Raw genomic sequence first — 23,310 nt, 5'->3', positions numbered from 1 at the left:
AAAACAATCCTGAGTGTTAAGAACAATTCTGTTGTTCATTACTCAGCTTCCTTCAATTTATTGTGGATGCTTTCCAATATATTGTATTTCTTTCAAAGAAATAATACAGCTCCAGAAAAAATAATTCTATGACTATGCATTATGACAGCTTGCCTCCAAATTCACAATGCTTTCCTCTTTGGTCCTGGAGAAGTTGTCCTAAAAGCTCTGCAGAGGCAGGATGCATTCAAAGAATTATTGGTGGCTTTTCATTTGTCACATAAATCCAGGAACTGGTAATGAATTTCAGTATTGCATGTTTGATTCTTACACACAATCTAGATATGTGTGAAATTCATACCACTGCATCCCTGGGTTAAAACTGTAAGTAAATGTACCTTTATTTGCCACTTGAACTGCTTTACAACAAAAGGCATTGTTTTAACATTTATCTTAAAGCAATACAAACTTGTGTTCTCTTGCTTCTGCCAGCATGTTTCTGCAATAAAAGGGACAGCTGGATTCAGGAACTCAGCTGGCTCAATACGGGCTATTTTTTATTTCCTTGGGTATCAGCTTCATTGGTTGCCTGATTGCACTGACCGTGAAACACCATGACCTCAAGTGCTGCAGCATGAGGCAGGTCATGTGAATTCAGGAGCCATGCAAACACAAGACTGGCTCTGTTAGCATTAGTGACAAATAAGGTAAATTTAAACTGTACAATTAAAGGCCTGAATTCCCACTCTGTGTGAGCTGTGGTTCAGTAAACCCTAATTATCATTCTTTTGACATTATGTGAAGGTGGAAGGGCTAACCCTTGAATATCAGTTAGCACATTGATAAGAATTAGCAGCCATAGAAACAAAACACATACAAAAAAAAGCACACTGTCTCCAAACACAGGGAAAGAGAATTATTCTGTCGAGAAACATATTATTTAGCCAGGAATTTGCTGCCTCATCTGAACACTGAAATTAGTTCTAGAATACAGCTATCCATTCTCATCTCAGAAACTATTTTGAGGCAGTACCCTCTAACAAAACTTTTGTGATGAAATTAAAAAGCAAGGTTCTTCCTTCTTTGTCTGGTTTGAAGTCCAGAATCACTGCTCTCCACCATCCTAAATATCAAAAATGTTCAGCAATTGCCACCATTACCCTCTTTCTTCAGCAGAATATTACTACTATACTATTAAGTAAATGACAGTTACAGATTATGTATGGTTTTCTAAAGCAGGAAAACCTGTCATTTGATTTAGTAATTTCAGAACCGTTTTCAAATGCTTACCTTCTAGATTACTGTTTGTGTGACTGAAGTAACAGTTTAAGTCTACTTTAAATCTTAATAAAAATTTTTTTAAATCCGAAGTTAATTCTAGAATTATTCCTAATTCTATTACTATGAAATACATTAATAAGTGAATAGCCTGTTGTGTATTTTACATCATATAAAACCTGCTGAAAAGAGAAAAATACATTAATTATTTTTATTATTATTTTTATTTAGAAAATTACCATATATTTTCATCAAGTTATGTGTTCAGTTTCTTGACATCAAAGAATATCATCAATGGCAAAGAGGTGGGAGTTTTTAGTTTACAGGACATCGATAAACTACACATGAAATAGAAGGCAATAGCCACAGTTCATAATATGCACAATTTTGCTGAAACTGGAAGCAGAAAAATATTCTACGGTACACCATAATTCAGTCTTGGTGTTTTTGCTCTACAGTTCAGATGCAGAAGTATGAATATTATCTTAATCTGCAATTCTATCACAAGCCTCCAATGCCTTACAAAGTATTCTCATTCAAGCTAGCAAGTATTGTAGAAGTTGTTTGAGGTACCTTCTCTCACTATTGGTACATAACTAAATTATTTCTTATCCACTTGATATGCATCAAAATAAAGCTTCTCCTGAAAGGCAGCAAAAGGTTTAAATGTTTGCTGAGAGTAACCCTACACCACCCAGAATTTTCTAGCACCTGTCTGATCTGAAGTCTCATTTGTCAGTACATGGAGCAGGGCCTTCAAGACCTTTACCATACAAGCCTTGCTCATGTAGGAGCCTTGTGCCACTAAAGCACTCAATATGCTACTCATAAAAGTGTCTCATAATTTACTTTTCTTCATTACAAATTTCTAAGCCCATACCTGTTCATTTTAAAACTTTGTCATTTAGTTGTCCCGCCTTTCTCTGAGGTCCTGGTCTACTAGATCTATATATTCATTCTCATCTGCTCCATTTCAGTTGCTGCATTACTTTAAGAACAAGATTTTTCATGTCCATTTTCTCTTTCTCTTAAGCCTTCAAAATTTCTGCTGGTGGTTTCTAGCAATCAAATAAACAAAGCTATGAAACACAAAATCAACAGAGAAACCTCAAAACTGGCTTCCTTTCTGAAAGGGAGACCTTACTCCTAATAATTATGAAGTCAAAGATTCGTATCTTCAGCATGTTACTGCAATGAAGAGACTTGAATGGCTTCCTCCTGTGATGACAACAATGAGCAGGAAAATTATACCAATTTCTTAAAAATGCAAGAAATATATGATACAGTGTGAATTTCTGTATGCAGGTCAGACACCCATATTACTTGTTGCTACCCCATGGAGAGCCAAAAGAGTTTTCTTACCTTGCTAATGCTAGCAAGGCGGTCATGGAGCAGACACAGTCATCTTGACAAGCATGTGTTGCTTGTGATGAAGTTTGCATGCTGTGAAGAAAAAAGCTGTAGAAGTCAATCCTCTCACCATTGCCTCCAGCAGAGAGGAGAATAGGAGATAATTTCCTCCCCTTTGCTGATGTCCTCACAAAAGAAAGAAAGAGAGAAAGGGGCTAAGGAGCCAGTAGATCACTGTCTGAAGAAAGGCAACATCACCAAAAGCAAAGATATATTGTTCAGGATGTTATCAAAACTACTTTGTGATTCCTGCTTGGTGCTATTTCTTAATAATCTGAGGACCACTTGAGTTGAGGATAGTTGTGATACATGATAGCACACATTTCTGTGAGTATGTGTTTCAAATATTATCTGCTGTGGTGGTGAAGGACACTACACTTAATAAATCTTTACATGACAGAGGTCAATATTTTCTTAAAAATATCAGCACCATTCCCTATTTAATGAGGAAAAATAAAATTCAATAATAAGAATGCTCATATGTCCTGTCTCTTCTATAACTTTTAAAACAACTAGCAAATATCAATCACATGTTACAGAAAAACAATGATAAATAATCTGTGGTCTTGCAGAGTTAATAAAAATGGGTAACCAGGTAGAGGACAGACATATAATTCATGCCCTTCCTTTGGAGAAGTTTCACAGTTTGCTTAACATTATTAGTCAACTTATTTAAACATACCTTTTTTCAAGGGAAATATAGGTTAATAAATGCCTCCACGGTGAAAGATGGTGCTTCTCCTTTATTAAATTTCTTGAAATCAAAGGAGAAGGATCAAAATGATAGGAAACTGTGTCTTACTTGTTCTGCTGTCAACAGAACATCTGCTCTTTCTCCTTTCCTTTTTGGCTTTCAACTAAACTAAAATGCTGTAACTGTGGGACACCATGCGAAAAAATTCCTCCTTCATGCAATTCCCACAGGAATTGTGGGGCCATCTTCAGCAGAACTCTATAAATAATGCTGGAATATTTTTGTTTTTCTTTTTAAATTGTAACATGAAATAGGGGAGTAATGCAACCAAGTGTTGTGCCTCCCTAGAATGTGGATCATGCACTGCACGGGTCATACGAGCTTGTTGCAACATGTTCCAGACTCTAAAGTTGTTGGTTTGAGAGTTTTGTTCCCTTGCAAGGTAACTCATCAGCATCCTCCAGAGACCTTGCACAGGGGCACTGCTGCCCAGTGGCCTTTAGCAGGCCATCTATCTCCCTCCTGCCAGAGCTGGATCTATGACAAATCAATTTAAAGTCAAAAATAGGCTGGTGGGAAGAAGTTGCAAGGTACTTGACACAGTAATGGGCATCCTTTCTGTTTTATACTTTATTACACTATCCTCATCTTGATAAAGTTCATTATTTTTCTGTATTAGTGTTCAAGTATTCACTACTTTATAGTGCTCGCACAAATGAACACATTTACTGCAAAAGTTTCCATTGAAATCTCAGCCAGCTAAGCAGCATTAAGGCTGCCAATGCCTCCTTCAACCCCAAAGAGCCCAGAGCAGCAGCCACAGGGTGTGAAAGCACTTCTCTTCTATAGGGAGGGCTTGGGGAAGCTATTTATCACTTTGCTTAGTGTAATATTGTTAGTTGTTTAGTCAGAATTAATCTTTAACATGTTTGTGAGATAAATATGGTCATAAAAGCTAGACATTTTAAGAATTACTAGGGTAACTTAGGAAGACAAGAAGGATTAGATTGGTCAGAAGAAAAACAGCTAGTGGAATATGCCGTGATGTTTGGGGGATTTTGTCCATTTTTGTTTGTCTTTTCCTTTTAATAATTTCTTTATAGCTGGGCTTCCTACAGAAATTTTTTTTGGTTGTCTTGAACAGACCTCAAAGATTAATGACATTTTCATAAGCTTTTTTCCTATAGCCAACTGTATTAACAAAGAGAAAAAGGTATTTCTCAAAAGGCAAAGTTATAATATTCTTTTCACGATATAACTTTCAGTTGATTTCGAAAGAGATTGAAGGAAAAAATAAGAACCAGAATATCATCTGAAAATACACCATACTTTTTTTTCTGCAATTTGAAGCTTTATTTTCAATAGGCAGGAAGCAACAATAGACATATGCAAATTTAGTTCTTTATTGTCAACATTTTTCCAGGAAAAGTATGTTTGTATATGTGCTGTGATTCAATTAGTTTGTATACTAAATGCTAGAAATATATACCATATTCTTAGGATTGTTTGCATTTGAAGTTACAGTGACTTATCTCTTCAAATAAAGATCTACGACTACTATAGAAATGAACAGGTATTAAGGTGGATCATGAAATTGCACATTCCCATATACTCACATATACTCCAAGGCATCCCTTCCAAACATGGTAAAATATTCACTGTCAAATGTAGTTCTGGACCATCCTAGCTGCTTTGGCCATTGCTGCACAATGTGAGAGAGAGTTGTGGATATGTCTGGCTTCTTCCTTCGAGCACATGGTTTCAAACTTGTGGATTGAAAACATGCAAAGGAGCAGTAATGACGTTCCGTAACAATCGTATTTCTTTTTTTTATCCCCAAGGTAAATCGTGAAAAAAATCAAAACATGTCTCTAATATATTTAATCTTTGAATTAATATAGGTGACTGATATTTGGTCAATTTTTTATGCTTTAGAGGCTAAGACAGATATTAAAGCCTAGAAATATATCACAACGAAACATAAGCTGAGTTTGCTTGACACTTATTTCTCTTACTCGGCTTACAAAGACAAAATAGATTTTCTGAAGTAGATACTACTAATTTTGTACTTGCAATTGGCTTTTTTTGAAAGTATAATGTCTGCTGGGCTGATGAGGATTTTTGTTACTTTTATATTTTTAATATTTATTAACATTAGTTAATTAGAAAACTAAACTGATATTTCTAACTTTATATGACATATTCGAGACTTTGCTCTTTTCTTTGATGTTGTTAAACAGAGCTTTTTCCCCACCCATTTTTTATTGCTTTATTCTCCTTAGACTATATCTGCACTTAAATATTTGCAGTTCCCAGAGTGGTTTCCCAGTTGTGGATAATTTGGAGAATAATCAGCATAATGCTATATTATCTATCTTTAATTAAATACTTCCCTTCTGTTATGCTTTCTAGAGGTGGAATTTAATACTTTTGGGATACTTAGAGGTGCAGAAAACTGACTGTACCTGTTTTGGGGGTGCAAATCTAGTATTATATAATAGCAGTGATGACTGTATTTCTTAAGAACTGGATGACTCTGAAAGAACTCCCACCCCCAAAATATTCAGAATTTCTTTCCTTGGCTCAGCCTATGCTTTAGTCTTAGAGCCAGTGCTGCACTGCTTACAGGAGCTTGTCTGACCATACTTCATCTCTGCTTAGTGCTGAACCAGCTTTTATTTTGAGAAAAAAATACATGTATAGCATTGTTCATTTTTTTTCTTATGTATTTATTCTCATTTTCTTAGGGAATGACCAAACAGTTAAAGACATGACTGAAAGTACAAATATAAACCACACATCCAGTAGTATTCAGCAAAGAAAGCAAGCATTCTTTTACTTTGTCAAAATACATTGATACATAGCATAATGACGAGATTCATCATGAATGAACAGCCTTGTCCAATAAAAATTTTTTTGCTGTTTGGTATTTAACATTTTGATTACAGCATTCCTTGTTATAGAATGGCATATATTCAGTCTGTAATAACTTCAGGAAGCCTTTATAACACACATTTAGCCAGACTTAGCAACATGTGGCTTGTCACATCTTAGTTCTAAGCTCTTTTGAGGTAGCTCTTTGATCTTTGTCATGCTATGCTCAGTAAATCAACACACTTTGGAGCTCTCTGCCCCTTGGAATCCAGGTGTTTCAATCCATCCAAGATTTAGGCAGGAGTGCTCAATTCAAAGTTCTCCAACAGAAAAGGGCTTTTCTACAGTTGATGGGAAAGCTGGCCATCCATTAGGAAAAATTAATTCAGCACTCAAGGAAAACATCCTTTACACAGTTTAAAGCATATGGATCATGAAAAAGGTGCCAGCCCTTGGTGAGGGGGATTATGCAGTTCTGAATGAACTTGGAAGTATGGTTAGCGCTGTTTGTAGAAAAATAAAAGGTATTCCATGGGTTTGAAAGAGAGATTTGTGAATCTTCACAGACATGCATTCTGCACTGTTTTATTCTATGCTTTCGTAGTTTAGTGCAACCTAAAATAGATTAGTATAATGATTGAGTTACTGAGACTATCAGGATAACAGAAGTAATTTATTGTCAGCTTCTGTGTTAACTTTCTGCAGACATATAATTTCAGCATTCTGATTTTAAAAGAGAAGCACCACATTACTTTTCCCTTTGTAAATGATGTATTGTTAAACAAAGACCCAAACTAAACACCTATTTAAGACCATGCACTCTAAATGCACCTGGAGGCAAGTTCTGTATGCAAAAGAATATACATATGTATAGGCACATATATATATATTTATGTACAAGCACCTTATAAAAATCAAGTCGCTGCAGCACTTCAGTTCTGAAAACGCAAGAGGCTTTGCTAATTGCTTGATACTCCACTCTATTATATAGTGTTTCAAGATCAATATACATCAGAATGTTTTGAAATCTACACTAGGTCAGTGCAGTCTAATTCTTAAGCCATGAGCGTCTAACATTAAGTTATAAACAAAAACACACTAATAAATTCAATGTAGGTGAAAGCAATGTCTTATTTTCCTTCACTAGTTCCTAATACTTTAGGGAAGAATGACCTGACTGCATGAAAAATGGATTGATTTTTGAAGTCTGGAGCCTTACACCTTCAATAAATGCAAAGACTAGCAAGTATTGCAGCATGATACTAATAGTAGGCAATGAGGCACTGCTAAACCATTTCCTGGTTGATTTTTCATTTGTATTTAAATAAAAATGATTGATCTGACATTGAGGAAGCATCAAAATTAAGTGGTTTTAATATTACATCTTTGTCAAATGTAGGTTATTGAATACAGAACTGGAGAAGCTACTGAAGCAGAAAACAAAAAAGGAGTGTATGCTCACACATGTTAAATTCCTTAAGAAAGTGAAATTAAGAGCTTGGGGGGAACCTTGTCACCCTTTCCAACTTCCTGTAAGGAGGTTGTGGCCAGATGGTGGCCAGTGTCTTCTCCCTGGCAAGTGACAGGACAACAAAAAACCAGCCTCAATTGTGCAACAGTGTTTAGATTGTATATAAAGGATAAGTTCTTCCCTGAAAGGGCAGTCAGGCATTGGAACAGATTGCCCAGGGAAGAGGTGGAATTGTCTTTCTGGGAGCATTCAAAAGGCCTGTGGATGTGACATTTGTTCTCTTCGCCACCTGACAACTATGTGGTACATTCTGTCAGCCTAAAGACATGCCCCCTTGTCCTATCTTTACATGACCTTGTGAAAAGTCCCTTTCTAGCTCTCCTGTAGCCCTGCTTTAGGTAGTGCAAGATGCTATAAGGTCTCCCTGGAGCTTTCTCTTCTCCAGGCAGAACAGCCCCAGCTCTTCCAGCCTGATTTCATAGGAGAGATGCTCCAGCCCCCTGGCCACCTTTGTGGCTGTCCCTTGACAGCTGCAGGAGGTCCATGTCCATATGCTGGGGGTCCCAGCACTGAATGCTCCAGGTGGGGTCTCATGAGAGCTGAGCACAGGGGAAGAATCACCTCCCTGGACCTGCTGACTACTCTTCCAATGTAGCCCAGGACACGTTTGGCTTTCTGGGCAGCAAGCTCACATTGCTGGGTTATGACAACCTTCTCATCCACCAGCATCCCAAGTCCTTCTTCCTGGAGCTGCTTTTAGTTGGAACATGAGACATGTTAGCTGTCAGTCATCTCCTTACTTTCTACGTGCCTTACCATAATTTTGAGAAGGGCCTGCTCTGTTGCTGGGTGCTGAGGTGACTCAGTGGCCTGTAGTTCCCTGAGTCTTCCTTATTTCTCCTTTTAAAAATAAGATTGATATTTCCCCTTTTCCAGTTATGTGAAGTCCACCTGACCATCACAACTTCTCAAATATAGTGGTTTAGCCTCTTTCTCTGCCAGTTCCCTTAGGACCTGTGGATGCAATTCATCCATCCCCAGGTGGAGCTGCCTACATTCCAATAGCACAAGACACTTGTGTGCACAGAGGCATTGCCCTCTCTACTACCATAAGCCGACTGACAGGCCAGAGGGGCTAGAATTCCTTTGTGCTGCCCTTCAGGAGCTTTCTTACTGACCTGCCATCCTTCTCTAGGCCCTGAAAATCTCTTGTTGGCCCTGGCATCAAAACAGTAAGAGATGGAAGGACTGAGGTTCCCCTTCCCTCAGCAACTACAGTAGCTCTTAATGTTCATACGCAGTGACTGCAGCAGTCCTCACTGCTCTTCAAAGATGGAATCCAACACTTTGACTTTTTGCCTAGTGGGAGAAATCGAAAATCATGAAGAATCACACTTTGAAGTATGTTCTGTAAGATATTAGATAAAGCTCCAAACATGAGAAACCTTAGCAATGATACAAGCTTCTTGACTCCAGCAAAGATACGATTGGGAACAGGCAGGGTAGGAAAGGGGATGATATTCTTGGCAAAAGAAAACAGTGGTGCTAACACATACATCCTGACTCCAAGGCATAGGTGTATATGTCTTAATGACAGTCATTTATAAAGAAGCACACACAGTGATAGAACATGTTCCTAGGATGTGCCTAATTCTCAATGGCAGCCAATGCATCTTAAGTAGTGCCTTGAAATACTGGGTAGAAGCAGACACTAGGCATGCACGTTTTCAGACTGAGCAGATTAAATCTGTCAAAATTAGGAGCTAGAAGCTACCAAACAGAGGGCACTACCTGAATGGCCTTCCATGAACCGGCCATTTCAGCTGTGACCCATTCCTGCAGGAACATGAGCTACTTTGCATGAAAGCACCGCGGAACATTCTACTACTTCATACCTAGGAAAGCTTGACCCAAGCTGGAGCTCGGCAGCGGCTCACAAACGTGCCTGACCATGCTAGCGGGCAACAGGGATCCTACAGAAGAGCGTACGGGGCTGTGCCGAACAACGCGGATGACGGAGTCGTTCGGATCCGGAGGTCTCCCCACATCCCACACCCCACACTCCCTCTCTTCTAGTCCCCTGCGAGGCGCGGGCAGAACGGCGGAGTCCCAGCCTGCCCTCCCTCCCTTCCTCTCGCTTCCTCTTGCAGCCTCCTCGCTTCCACGGCGGAGGCTGCCACACACCGACCGCCGACGGGGAGGCGGCGGCGGCAGCGGGGACATCGGTGCGCGGCGCCTCCGAGCGGCCGCGGGGCAGCTCCCGCCGAGCCGCGCCGAGCCGAGCCGAGCCGCGCCGGGGCGGGCAGCAGGGCTGCCCCTGCTCGAGCAGGGCGGAGGGGCGGAGGGGCGGAGGGGCGGAGGGGCGGAGGGGCGGAGGGGCGGCGGCCGCGGCTCGCCCCGGGTCCCGAAGGCCGGGGCGGTGCGGCCGGCGGGGGCGGAGCCGCGCCCGTGACGCGGCGCTCCGGCGGCGGCGGCGGGGCTGGCGGCGGCGGACGGGCGGGGGCTCTCTCGGCGCGGAGCTTGTGCGCTGCGGCCCCGGGAGCTCCGGCGGCAGCAGCCTCCGGCCGGGGAAGGAGGTGCCAGACTCCGGCGTCGTGTGCGGGCAGCGAGGGGGAGCAGAGCGGCTGCTGAGGCGGCCGGAGAAGGAGGAGGAAGGGAGCGGGGAGCAGCGCCGCTCCGTCGGCCCGGCGGTGCAGCTGCCGCCACTTCCCGGCTGAGCGCTCTCCTGTCCGCGAACTCGATCCGCTCCCGGAAACTCTCGGCTCTCCTCTCAGTCGCGCCGGCGGGGTCTCGACACGGCTCTCGGTCCCGGCGAGGCGGGCGGGGGGCAACTTCTCGCACTTCTCCGGAGAAAGATTTGGGCCGCTCCGCTCCGGGCGCGGCAGCGCCTGCGGTCCCCGCCGCGGCGGGAGAACTTTCGCCTCCGATCGCGGGGCGGCGAGAGGGGCCCGGGTACGCCGGCCACGGCGGGAGCAGCGCGGCGGCGCCGGCCCGGCAGCCGCGGAGATGAAGCTGAGCCGGCAGTTCACGGTGTTCGGTAGCGCGGTCTTCTGCGTGGTGATCTTCTCCCTGTACCTGATGCTGGACCGCGGCCACTTCGACCACCCGAAGAGCCCCCGGCGGGAGGGCGCCTTCCCCAAGGTGAGCGGGGCGGCGGCCGAGGTGGAGGGGAGGGCGGCCGTGCCGCCGCTCCGTGCCCTGGCCGTGCCGCTGCCGGAGCGCCGGGCCGCGGCGGGGACGAGGCACGGCGGCGGCGGGGCCGGCGGGGCGGGGGCCGAGCGGGGCCGCCTGCGGGCGGCGCTGGCGCTGGTGCCGGCCCGGCGCGGGGCTGCGGCGGGCACAGCCACAGCCACAGCCGGGCGCGGGGCTGGCGGGGCTCGCCCGGCGGGACGGGACGGGCCGGGCCGCGGGTGGCGGAGCGGCGTGCGGGGCGTGCGCGGGCAGGACGGGGAGAGCTGTTAGCTCGGGAAGTCAGCCGTGTCAACAACAGGTAGACTTAGGGAAATGCTGACTCGGTGGCTGCTTTCCTTTCCGCTGAGCCGTGCTTTGAGCTGTAGCTGGCTGACCCGACTGCTCTTCATGGTTAAACGACGCAGTACTTCAGTTCTTCACTTTCCTGTGTTCGCTGCGTGGCAAAGAAGTTTAAAAGCTGCGTGTCGTGACTGTGTTCTAATAAGGAATTTTTGCCCGTGAGAAGAAACATGCATTTCAGAGAGGACGTGGTTTGCTGTGCAGAACGGCACAATACTGCTGGCTATACACAGCTGTGTGTTCTTATAGACAAAAAACCCAGCAAAACCCCACAGCACAAAATACAAAGTTACAACCTATTTATGCTTGCATGGTACTTATTTTTATTTTTATTGGGAGCAAACCGAAGGAAAATATATTTTACTACTGGACTGAGGACTTCAAGTGAATAAAAGAACTCTAAAAACTTAGTTAAAAAGTAACAACTATCTCTCTGTTAGAACCACTCTTGTTTCATTCAATGCAAAAGCAATAATTGATACAATTTTTTTAATAGTAAAGACAAAAACCTCGACTTAAATGTAAAGGAAGTGAGCAGATCTGTTCTGCCTTTATTCCTTCAAGTTACAGTTCAGGGGTCAGCCTTCAGTTTTTGCAGGAAGGAAGAGAACAAGAGGAAGAGGAGCAAGACAAGGCTGCTACAGTTCAGTGTGTAACTCCAGCAGGAGGGTAATGCCACATGCCTCTCTTGTAACAGCTAAGTACAAGTGCTGCTTTGGGAATATGGGCAGTATCTTATGCGAGGAAATCACTTTATGTATCATTATTCAGCCAGCTGAGTTTAATACAGGTATGTTTTAAAGTCTAATGTTAGATGTTGGGTTGAAATACTTGAGTGAACAAGAAAGATTTATTAGACGTGTTTTGTCTTCCATTGTCAGTGTCTTGTGTTGTAGTTGTCTGTTCCTGTCCTACAGTGTAATCCTGGTCAGAGGTGTAACATGGTGCTACCTCTTGTGACCATGGGCTTGGTACCTTGATCTGTTTTCAGGCCTATTCCTTCTAGGTGGTGTAGTCAGCTAGAGACAAGCGTTTCTCCTTTCATCCTCCTCCCTCCCTTTGGTCTTCTAGAACAGTCTGTCAGTGTTTACTCTTTTTGTCTTTTCCATGCCTAGATTTCTTTGAAGTTTCTGATTCTCAGTGGAAAAACTTCTGCCTTTCGAGGGTCCTTCCTTTGGGTAAAACAGTTACCTTTTCCTTTCTTACTGCTTTGTCTTCTGAGGAAGTTAGAGATGAAATTCAAATGTTTCACTTTGTTACAACTGTGAAACCTCTGACACCTAGCAAATGCTTTCAGAGTTTTATAACATCAGTTTGAAAAAATACAAAAGATAAAGAGTGAAATAGAAGCCTCTAGAAATATATGAAAGAAACACTTTAATACTACTATCTCAGCTGACAAAAAGTTGTTTGTGTCAGTGCAGTGTTGCCAGAGCTCAAAGTACTCGAAGTGAAACTAGCCGCAGATGTGAAACCTTCAGGCTGTTTTTGGTTGAAAAAAACTATGGCAGCAGACTATTGATTTAAGAATGCATTTTTTTTTCTTATGACAAAGGTCAGAATTTTTTAGCTTGAAAAAAGGAAATAAGATTTTTTTTTTTTCTTTCAGATGTTATTGGTTTGTTTCACCTCATACCTCTCTGATTTGGCAACGTGCTTTGCTGTTTCTCTGTGCAGCTCTGGTAAAAACACACGTCACCTTTCATGTCCCGGAAGTTGCACATTGATTAGTTTGTTCTTTCTGACCTACGTGGCTTACAATTAGCTCAGAGAAGTGGCTACTTCTGGAAGCAGTCCCTTGTTTTAGCTTATAAGCATTTGATATTTAGGTATTCTGTTTGAATTCTACCAGAACAAGAGATGGGATTTTTCAGCTGATAGCATTTGTTGAGCTGTATTCACCTAAAGTGTCATGTAACTAGTGCCAGTAGTAAAATAAGTTATTAGAACTGCTGCTCCATTTTCATTATCACGTTTTTTTCCCAAAGCAACGTGCCTTTTCTTGGTGTGGTCTCAAGGTGGCTTGCATCAGACTCAGTCCTCTTTTAGGCTTTTCAGTGTAGGCCAGCGGGGTCAAGACAGTGTCCTCACAGAACTTGCTCGCTTGTTTGAGAGTTCAGGACACAAACAAAAATGTCTTGTAGAAATAATTTGTGGGCAAGAGCTTCCAAGATGGATAAATATCCATAGTCAGATGGCTTTATGTTCTCTTTTACCAAGTATTTAAAGGCTTTTCACTGTGGTGCAAAACAGAACCCATTGTCAGGCTTTTGACACAGCAGTAACTTTGTGTCTTTTTTGGTGCTTGTGTTGCAAAAGCTGGCATCAGTAGTCAGTTTCACAGTGGGTTTTTAACACGCCTATCTATGCTGGGGTGTCATCAAGGCAACTGTAATAGAGCTTTAGTTAAAGTGCTTTATATCCTTGTCATCATTGGTGATGCATTTAAATGATAATAGCAGAAGATCTCTGTGTTGCCATAGAATGGAAGCTACTGTTAATTTGGGGAAAAATAAGTACCTATAATACATGTATATCAAGGCTTACTGACTCTGTAACTCCTGCAGGTACCTTTCTGGATCCTGCCTGTTTGTCAGATGTATATTATTCTGGTGATTATCATATCACAATCTTTATCTGAGCCTGTTCATAGCCATGGGATGCTCCTGTCTCAGGACACATATCAGAATATGATGAGGCCTAGCATCCTGTCTCAAGTCTAGGAACCATGTTACAACATGGTTGTGCAGAGATTAGCTCAAGGTGCAGGGAGGGCCTTAGGTGCATTTTTAGGTTATTATTGTAGCAGTTGTACAGATTATGGTAAAGTTCTAATTTAATATAATGGAAAAAGAGCTGAGTGTATTGTTTTTGTTAGCAATAATACAATATTCTCTTGGAAATTTTGTTTGACTGCAGAGGAAGGAAGTCTCAAAGTGGTGTTTAGACCTATGACATTGCCTGTGCCGCACGCGTCATGTATGAGGGATGTGTGGGCTAAACTGATAACTGCTAAGTGAAAGCTACATTCAAATCAAGTCTGAGAAGACATCCATAAGCAGCTTACCTTATAGAACTTGTGTTATTGTGTACAGATGAATAACAAATACTGATAAACCCATATTAAACTGTTCTGGATTTTGGACTCATATAGAAGAATAAAAAGAGTATAACGGCTTGTGGACTGTTTATTTTGATTCTAGATCAAAATAAGGGTCTCACCTAAGCATGCATGGCCCACACTAGAAGTCCAATTAAGAAAAAAAAAAGTAAGTTTTGTTTGTAATAGTGTCTTGCATCAGAAATATATGCTCTTTATGTAGTGTTATGATGAAAGTTAATTTTAGTGAATTTTATAGCTAAGCAAGGGGAAAACAGCATCACATTGAATCATCCGCTGTCACTACCTGACAGGTAATGCTTTGAACTTGACCTTTCTCCTCTAACCACTTTTTCACATTACTTGGTTTAGCTTTTATGGGACAATATCTCTGCACTGTGTTAAATGTTGTTTCTGGAAATACATTTTTGAAAGTCAAGACTGCAATGATTCTGGAAGGTAAATGGACCAGCACCAAGGAATGCTTCATTTTGTCTTTACTATTTTTTTTGAACTTTATTAAAAGGCAAAGCAGAAACATACAGGAACTACCAAGCTCACCATTTTCTTTTTACTAAACAACTGTTATTTGAATGAGATCTCCTTTCCACCTCTGTGTGCTTTCCCCACCTCTCTCTTTGACCACCATTTTTTGAAGCACACTCTCATCTCATGTGTGTTAACTGCTTTTATGAACTCACCAATTGCCCTGCATCAAAGAGAGAGGTGATCAAGAGTGTATTTGTTCACAGAGTTTATTTGTTGTTTTGTTTTTGGTTTTTTTTTTTTCTTGCTTGCACATTTTGTGTAAAGTTCTGGCTAAGCAGCAGTCAAGCAGAAGCTATTAGCCTCTTTCAATTACAGTCTTTAAATCTGGTGTGAAATGTTGAGCAAAATGTATTTTACAGAATACATAGTCTACAAAGCAGTAACTCTTAACTGTAATTGAGCACATCCTTCTGCTACCTAGAGTTATTGCCTAACTTAATGGTATAAACTAAACGGAGAGAGGTTTTCTAGTTTGTTCTTACTTAAGCTTTTCTTTGTCTAACCCATTAAGTTTTGACTTGTTTGAATGAAAATAACCATTATTAAAGTTCCTACTCTTAATGGCAAATAAGTTGTGCTTCACTTTTGTACTGCTAGACGTTTAAATAAAGATTCAGCATAGTATGGAGGAGAATCAACAGATTCTCATAAACAGATGAAGACAAAATATATCCGTGACAGTAGTAGCGAATATTTTTCAGTTTAATTGACTTTAAACTGAATATGTCTGGATTTCTTTTTCCTTGCCTTCAGGTCTCTGATGATGGTGTCAAAACTAGTCCTTAACAGCATGCCTTATATTTGTCTCTGTAAATGCTATGAAACATAAGTCTAGTGTAATAGTACATTAAACATTCTTGTTATTGCTATCTCTGGTGATAAAGCAAAATGTGAAAGTCTATCAACTTAAAATCTATTTGTCAGGCTGTTGCATCTTTGAATCAGAATTTTATCATTCTCTGAAGAGAACAGACTTTTGTAGTTATTTAATTCAGAAGATTTCCAGTGCCTCTGTCAAGTGAGCTTTCTTACAATAGTATTTTAAGGGTAGGAAATTACTAACAAGGTCTCTTGTGTTCTTTTCATTGTCACAAATGCGCATAAGCCCTCTGCACGGATCAGCAAAGCCTTCAAACCTTGATTTGTCCTTTAACCGATACATTGTATGCTTGTTTTTGTTCTGGATCCTGCTTTGCAAAGAAAATTCATGCAGAAACAGTGTACTCAAATATCAAGCTTTGATCGTATGTTGGGTTACATTTTAAACTTTTACCTGCTTGTTTTTTCTGTGCAGGAGGTGAATGTTTAATTGTATATTTAGTATGTTCTGTTCACTGTACAGTGCTCTGATAGCAAACAAAGAATGCCTCCTGGTGTTACCGTCTTGATAAGCTGGCATCTCATCAGAGTTTGCATCAAGGTTTTGGCAAAGATAGCTCATGATTTCTAGAGATGTATCTGGATATAGTCACTGGCAAGAGTGGTGCAGAAGACTGTTATGATGACTGCCATTCACTGCAGCCAGAAAATGAGACTTTGCTTCCTCACTGCTTAATGTAGTGAATGTGTATAGGCAATGACCTCAAATTACACGTCCTTTGGAGAGCTCTGTCCTTTGTGGTGCTCCACTTTCTTCACCACAGTTCTTTGGTACACCAGAGCATCTAATGCAGGACACTGGCAGCTCCTTTGTGGTCTCCTTTTTCTTCATGTGGGTGAGAAAGGGAATGGGTTCTGGCTTGTTTTGAACCCAGCACTCAGTGGTTGCTGGCTGAGTCTGGATGCAAATAACCAAATTCCAGCTGACATAACATCAGAAGTCTCTAATCTGGATTTCTCCTCTGCCTGCCTGTTTCTGTGAGATCCCATCTGTGGCCCTGTCATACTCCCTCTTCAGTTATTTGAGCAAGATGTCTTTTTCCTGATGAGGTGATCACTAGTGGTCTGTTGGTCTGCATTTAGAGAACGAGTGTGCATTCACTCAGGAAATGCAAATTTCAACTACCATCTTTTCTGCAATGTACAGTGTTTAGATAGGAGAAACTGAACCCTCTCTACTTCCTCATAATGAAACATGTTGGACTGTCATCGTGTTACTGGGCTTCCCTCCATGTGTTGGGTGTCACTGTGCTCCTTTCTGGAGAGTCCTTGCCGTAAATCAGACTGGTGTCAGGAGCAAACAGAGAAGGACAAGCAGAGGGCAGTGGGAAAGCAGACTGCCCTGGAGTATTTGGGGCATGAAAACACCTGAAGGGTTCAGAGTGGCTGAAGCATAAGGATCTGTTTATGTAGCTGATTCATGTGGTGATAGTGGCAGGTTTCTCAGGGCAGCTAACAGGTGTGGACACAGGTGTTCCAAATGGGAGGAAGGTGTGTGGATCTGTGGTGCCTTCACATGAGAAGATTCTGTTGGTTAAGTCCAACCCTGCGTAATCACAGGGGGGGTGAACAGGTGTGCTGCTCATGTGATGCCATTCTCCTACCAGAGCAGCTGTACCTACTTTTGGTAGATTTATTGGCAATTTGCACTTCTTGTAGAAGAGCTTCCTATGCTGTGAAGTAACAGAAGGATTGGCTTTATTGTTTTTTTAAAAAATCTTTATTTACACATTCAACAATGTAGATTAACAGAGAGTCCTTTAGTGTTCACTTGTACTGGGATATACTTCATGCATCTCCAAGTTTTGGTGCAGTTAGGCATTTCTCAAAGCCTTGGATCAAGGTTCCTTCTTTTCTGAGAAGACTTGATGCTGTGAAGTCAGGGATAGTTCTGCTGACATTTATGACTTGTGTACCTACTAAAGTTTTGCTATTCAATATCTACAAAGCCATATAGAACCCAACATTTCAGACAGAATTGGTGCATCTCTGCTCAGATTAAAAAAAAAGTTAAAAAGTCTCTCTGCTAACCCTCTAATGTATGGAAAAATTGAAGTTTTAATTTAAAAGAATACTGTTGGAGTATGGTTTTAGTAACAGCAAGGATCTCTGTTTTGTCTTTTAATTAGTATCCCCTGTAACATGCTTCTAATCTGTATTTCTGATAAGACAAGGTCTGTTACTAGCAATTAATAAGATAAAACAGCTTTAGAGTAAGTTCAGTTTGGTACTGTTTGGCCTTGATATTTGAAGTCCGCTGCCTTCCTTTAAAAATGTTGAAACTTGTTGTAGTGCGTTTTTATACTTTGTAATACTTTGAAGTAGTTTTGTTTTCTATGCCCATATTTTTCCCAGACTGTACCCCCCTCCCTTTACCTGTGTTATCCCTCTCCCGGGATGAGATCATCTCCAAACCCGCACCCTGGCTCTCTGTCAATCACTCAGCATCCCATCCCTCCATCTAGAAGCTTTGGCCCAGGTCATTGAGTGATTCGCCAGAGGCCAGGGGTCAGCCCCCCAAGCCTTGCCCCATACGCTGTCCTATATGTCTATCCCCCAGCACCCATCCCTTAGGGTCCCTTATTGGTTGGTAAAATGTTACCTACTTTTGGTTTCCACCTCCCTTTAAATGTAACCTTGGCACATATCCCGGGGCTCTTGCCAGGAGGACCCTGAGGTGCAGGAGCACTTTTGGGACTCCCAGAATAAAACCTTGGATTAACCCTGGCTAAGAGTGAGCCCTTTATCCTCTACCGATGTCTGTGGTGTCTCTCCTGCTGAAAAGGCGACCAGCCCGGGTGCCCTCGGTCCCCTCGGGGCACAGAGAGCGTCTCCCCGCTGTTGGCCGTGTCGGGGCTGCCCCCGGTGTCTGGGACTCGGGACTGGCCGGGGATCCTGAGAGGCTCCCAGAGGGACAGAGACAGCTTGGCGCCCAGCGAGGTCACATTTAAAGGGAGGTGGAAACCAAAAGTAGATAACATTTTACCAACCAATAAGTGACCCTAAGGGATGGGTGCTGGGGGATAGACATATAGGACAACGTATGGGGCAAGGCTTGGGGGCTGACCCCTGGCCTCTGGTGAATCACTCAACATCCTGGACTGAAACTTCTAGATGGAGGGATGGGATGCTGAGTGATTGACAGAGAGCCAGGGTACGGGTTTGGGGATGATCTCATCCTGGGAGAGGGATAACACAGGTAAAGGGAGGGGTACAGTCTGGGACAAACCATTTGGGAAAAATATGGGCATACAAAACCAAGCTACTTCAAAGTATTACAAAGAATAAAAACGCACTACAACAGAAATGGAATTTATTTTTGCCTGTTAAATTCATTGTTTTGAAGAGTTTGCAGTGTTTTTCACATTCAGCTCATAATTTTACTATTGAACAGGCACTATCTATTTAAAATTAATAAGAAAAGGTGAATGTGCAGTGAAAATAGACCTAGCTTTTGCATAATTGGGATCCATGTGAAATTTTCACCTTGAGAATGGATTCCTGACGTAAACTATTTTCATGCTGAATGGAGGCTGGGATCCATTTCTAGTCTGAGATGCTATTGTTTCTTAAAGTTAATTCTCATGGATCTGAAATTTCACAACAAAAAGCAAAACCATTTTGATGATCTCAAAAATTTGATTTCCTGCAGTTTGAACTTGGGTATTGGATGACGTCTTGGTTACATGTTCTTAACTGTAGCTTTTTATTTCGTGCTTTGCATTCAAGCTGAGTTGGCACATGGCATGATTAAAAGCTTTAGAAGAGAGGCATGGTGTATCTCAGAGTCTCCAGAAAAGAGAGCAGACTTTTGTATATTAATGTCCTCTGTTAGGTTGCATAATGGGATATCTTTGTAAGGATTTCTTTCTCCAAATAACAGAAGATCTACCTCCAAAGTTCAAGTAACATACTTTAACAGACTTCTGGAAATAAGTGTCCTAGGTAGGCTGAAACCTTGCAGCTTACAAATTATTGCTGGGTGTTTGTAGCAACATATGAAGTTATTGATGTTTGAAGGTCTTCTGGTAACAAATTGCTATTTGTAGACAGAGAACTTGGTTTACAAAGAAAAATATTTTGTTACATAAAAACCAGTAAACTGATAGAATTGTTACAGATTTTTCAAGGTTTAACATATAATAAGTTAAATGAAAGGTATGTCTTAAAGACATCAAATATGACATGACCTCCAAATTTGGAGGAAGTTTCTATCTGTCTTGTGGAGACTGGCAGTATATGCTGGCGGAAGGATCAATCAAACTCTTATTTTATGAGGTTTTTATTTGTTTGTTTTCCACTGTGTCTTTTGCTTTCCTGGAGAGCATATAATTGGCTAGATGACATAAACCAGATGGGTGGTGTTTTATCTGATCAGTTAGTTCACAGGCTATTGCTAGGCAATGTGAAACTTTTGGTGGAAGAAAGTGTAAAATACTTCTACAGCACACATGAATGAGAATAAAAATTTTGAACAGTTGTCTGATTTTACAGTTGTAGAGACAGTGTTGATAGTGGTGGGATAGGTGTGAGCAGTACTTTAGCTGCTTGCACACTTGATAACTCTGAACTGTAGTCGTATGCAGTGAAGCTGGGAATGATTTGTATGGGTGGCAGCTGTGCTGTAACTTCCTAGGAATCTAAATATCAGAGCCTGTGTTGGGCAGCCTGTAAAGCCCCTATCAAGTATTGTTTTATATATGTTATTTTTAGATTGAGTGGCATAATAGGCTATTAGGCTTCATGTAGAGAAGCCCTTCTTACTTTCAAAATATTACAGATATTGCAAGGGAAAACACTAATTTTACATAGAAATGTGTACACAGTATCTTTAACAGCATTTGGAAGATTTTAGTCTGGTTGTTTCTTTTGTGCCACCAGGTGGCATGGGACTACAGTTTGTTTATTCTATTTTCTTTTTTTCTTTCCAGTATTCCATCATCTACATATTGATTTCTTTTTGTTTTCAGTTCATTGGTTTTATAATTTTCTTGAATTTATCTTTAAACTGTTGGGATTCTAGGATGTTGCTCCTACATCTCACTTAGTTTGATTTGGTTTTGTCATCAAAATATATCTTTGTCTTTTTTGGAAACAGTAGCTGTCTGCCTGTGTTGCATTTTAAAAACTGTTACTGTTTTCAGGATGTATCAATCTAAGAAACAGAGACAAGCAGTGGATTGGCACTTTACGCAGCCCATAAATTGCAGAGACAAACTAATAGCATTAAAGAAATACTAAAACTTATTGTCTGAAAATTATTAAGACATCCATAAAGGTAGAATTGTAGTTATGACAGTTAAGAATCTGAAATCATGGTTGGTAACTCTTGCTGAGGGTTTGGTTTTCTTTATTTTTTTAATTCCTGAGGACTTTGCAAAGCCAAGGGAGTTTGAAAGAATGTACAGATCAATTTAGAAAGGAGACCTAATCCTTGCAAGCTACTGTTGCTGCAAAGAAAAAGGCAAATATTTCAATTATATTACTGTTGAAAGGGAAAAAGGTGTCATGTAAAGATGTTGTTTCTAATATTAAATTACAATCCTAAGAAAATAAGGCAGTGGTGCTGGGAAAAAGTCATTAAAACCGTAAGTCACAGAGTAACTGTCTACTGAATCAATAGTATTTGTCTTGAATGTAATGGTAAAATGTAGATACCTGAAACTGAAGCAGGTTTTGCTGCTATGACAGCTGCTTGCAAAAATATCTAATAATGTGTTGTATGTTTTCAGATCTGAATTCAACTTTAATAATAGAGTGACTTTTTTTTTTTTGTTCTCTTGTCACTTCTTGTTACATTAAAGTCATTCTGAGGAAATAAAGAAATTACTGTTAACGATGATAGATATCCCTAAGGTCATATTAAATAATCTGGCCTTTTTGATTCTTTTTGTAAAAGCTAGCACATTCATGTCTGATACAAAGCATCCCTCAAAAAATTTGGAAGGAGTGGTTAGTACATGAGAGAGGGCAGTTTTAGGGTGTCTTGATTGGCTGTGTTTCCTCCTGCATCCCAACAATGTAGTGATTAGATAGCATTAATTTGCTTTGTGGGATCTGTCTCTTCCAAGTTGCACTGGAAGATGCATTGACTTCTTTCAATTTATGCTGATGCTGTTCTCCAGCCTTCCTCTTGTGGAGCTCTCTAGAATATCTATAAAATCCTGTTGTTTGGCAATTGGAGATGACCTTCTGGCTGAAAATGCCATTAGCTTGATATGTCTTTTACAGGATTTTCTTGATGACTGTAATGGTCCAATTATACAGACTATTCCTGTGATCAGGCTGTTAAGGGATCTCCTACATCCATGAAGTTCTTTTGTTAATTTCTCTCCAACTTCTCCTGAAAATCAGAAAAATGGTATTTATATTTTACTTGTATGGGAATAAACCTAAAATGTTTACAATATCCTTTTAATCCCATCATGATGTGACTGACTTGTAAAAAATTGCTTTGTTTGATGTTCTGATAAATGAAAAGATCAGATTTTTTGAAATCAAAGATGTGAAAAAAGTTGAATTGGGTGTAATTGCTGCTTGACAGTGTGAGACTTTAAAGAGTATCTTCATATTACTGATTAAATCTTGTGCAGGGAATTCAAGTTTGCAGAGGAAAAATGTATCTTTTGCTATTTTCTCTTGGGCTGAAAAGAGAAAGTTCCATGTGTTGCCTCAATTCCTTATTAGTTTGCCTTTATGTAAAATATAAAATAAAGATATATTTGAATTTTCTGTGAAATCACACACTATTGTGAACTTTTTGTTTTTGTTGTTGTTGGGGTTTTTTTGGGCTTGTCAAGAATTTTTCTGAGAAATAATTAAACTTTACTTTTTATTTCTCTCCCCTAGGGTCAGCTTTCAATACTGCAAGAAAAAATAGATCATTTAGAACGCCTGTTGGCAGAAAATAATGAAATCATTTCAAACATACGTGATTCTGTGATCAATCTGAGTGAATCAGTAAAGGATGGGCAAAAAAATCCAGAGGCTGTAAACATCGGTCAAGGATCTGTTTCTGAGCTGTTCCCTTCTGCTTCAGCTTTGCTTGCAGTTGATTCTGAGGATTGTTTGTTTGCTTCAAAAAGTGGAAGTCACAGTTCAGGTGTACAGGTAAGCAGTATGTTTTTCTGATTCTGCTGGAGTTTTAGTTGCCACTATATGTTTAAATCTAAAAATGTCAAGTTGCTGGTAAAATCCTGGTATTAAGACATAATAGAATTGTTGAAGTGACTGCTGTATTTAACAGATGTTATAAAACTCTTCCTTTATATCTTTTTTAAAAGTTCTCTGGAAATTGAGTAATGATTATGAAGAGTCAACATTTGAGAAAGCTTAAAAGTTTTTTTTGTAAAAAATAAAACACCTCACAGTGATTATTGTCCCACCAATTCTTTGGAAACAATTTATTTGAGTGTTTCTTTGAGTTTCCCCAAACTCTTCTAAAACCAATGTAAAATAAACTGGAAATAGTGGATAGGCATGGTTTAACTAGATTTTACTTTTAGGGATGTATGTGTAGATGAAACTCGATGGATAGGTAAAGAA

General features: G+C 40.6%; 1 protein-coding gene across 1 annotated transcript in view; it reads left to right on the top strand.

The window, feature by feature from the left end:
* The first annotated feature begins 10,290 nt into the window (after positions 1 to 10,290).
* The window catches only part of MAN2A1 (mannosidase alpha class 2A member 1), a 104,854-nt gene continuing 91,834 nt past the window's right edge, over positions 10,291 to 23,310 (top strand). The window contains exons 1-2 of the mRNA XM_058823678.1: positions 10,291 to 10,847; positions 22,615 to 22,875. Coding sequence (XP_058679661.1) covers positions 10,713 to 10,847; positions 22,615 to 22,875 — 396 coding nt within the window. The 5' untranslated portion in view covers positions 10,291 to 10,712. The remainder of the gene's footprint in view (positions 10,848 to 22,614; positions 22,876 to 23,310) is intronic.

Source organism: Ammospiza caudacuta, chromosome Z (assembly GCF_027887145.1).
Source record: "Ammospiza caudacuta isolate bAmmCau1 chromosome Z, bAmmCau1.pri, whole genome shotgun sequence".
NCBI classification, from domain to species: domain Eukaryota; kingdom Metazoa; phylum Chordata; class Aves; order Passeriformes; family Passerellidae; genus Ammospiza; species Ammospiza caudacuta.
This window is presented reverse-complemented; position numbering and strand designations above follow the sequence as displayed.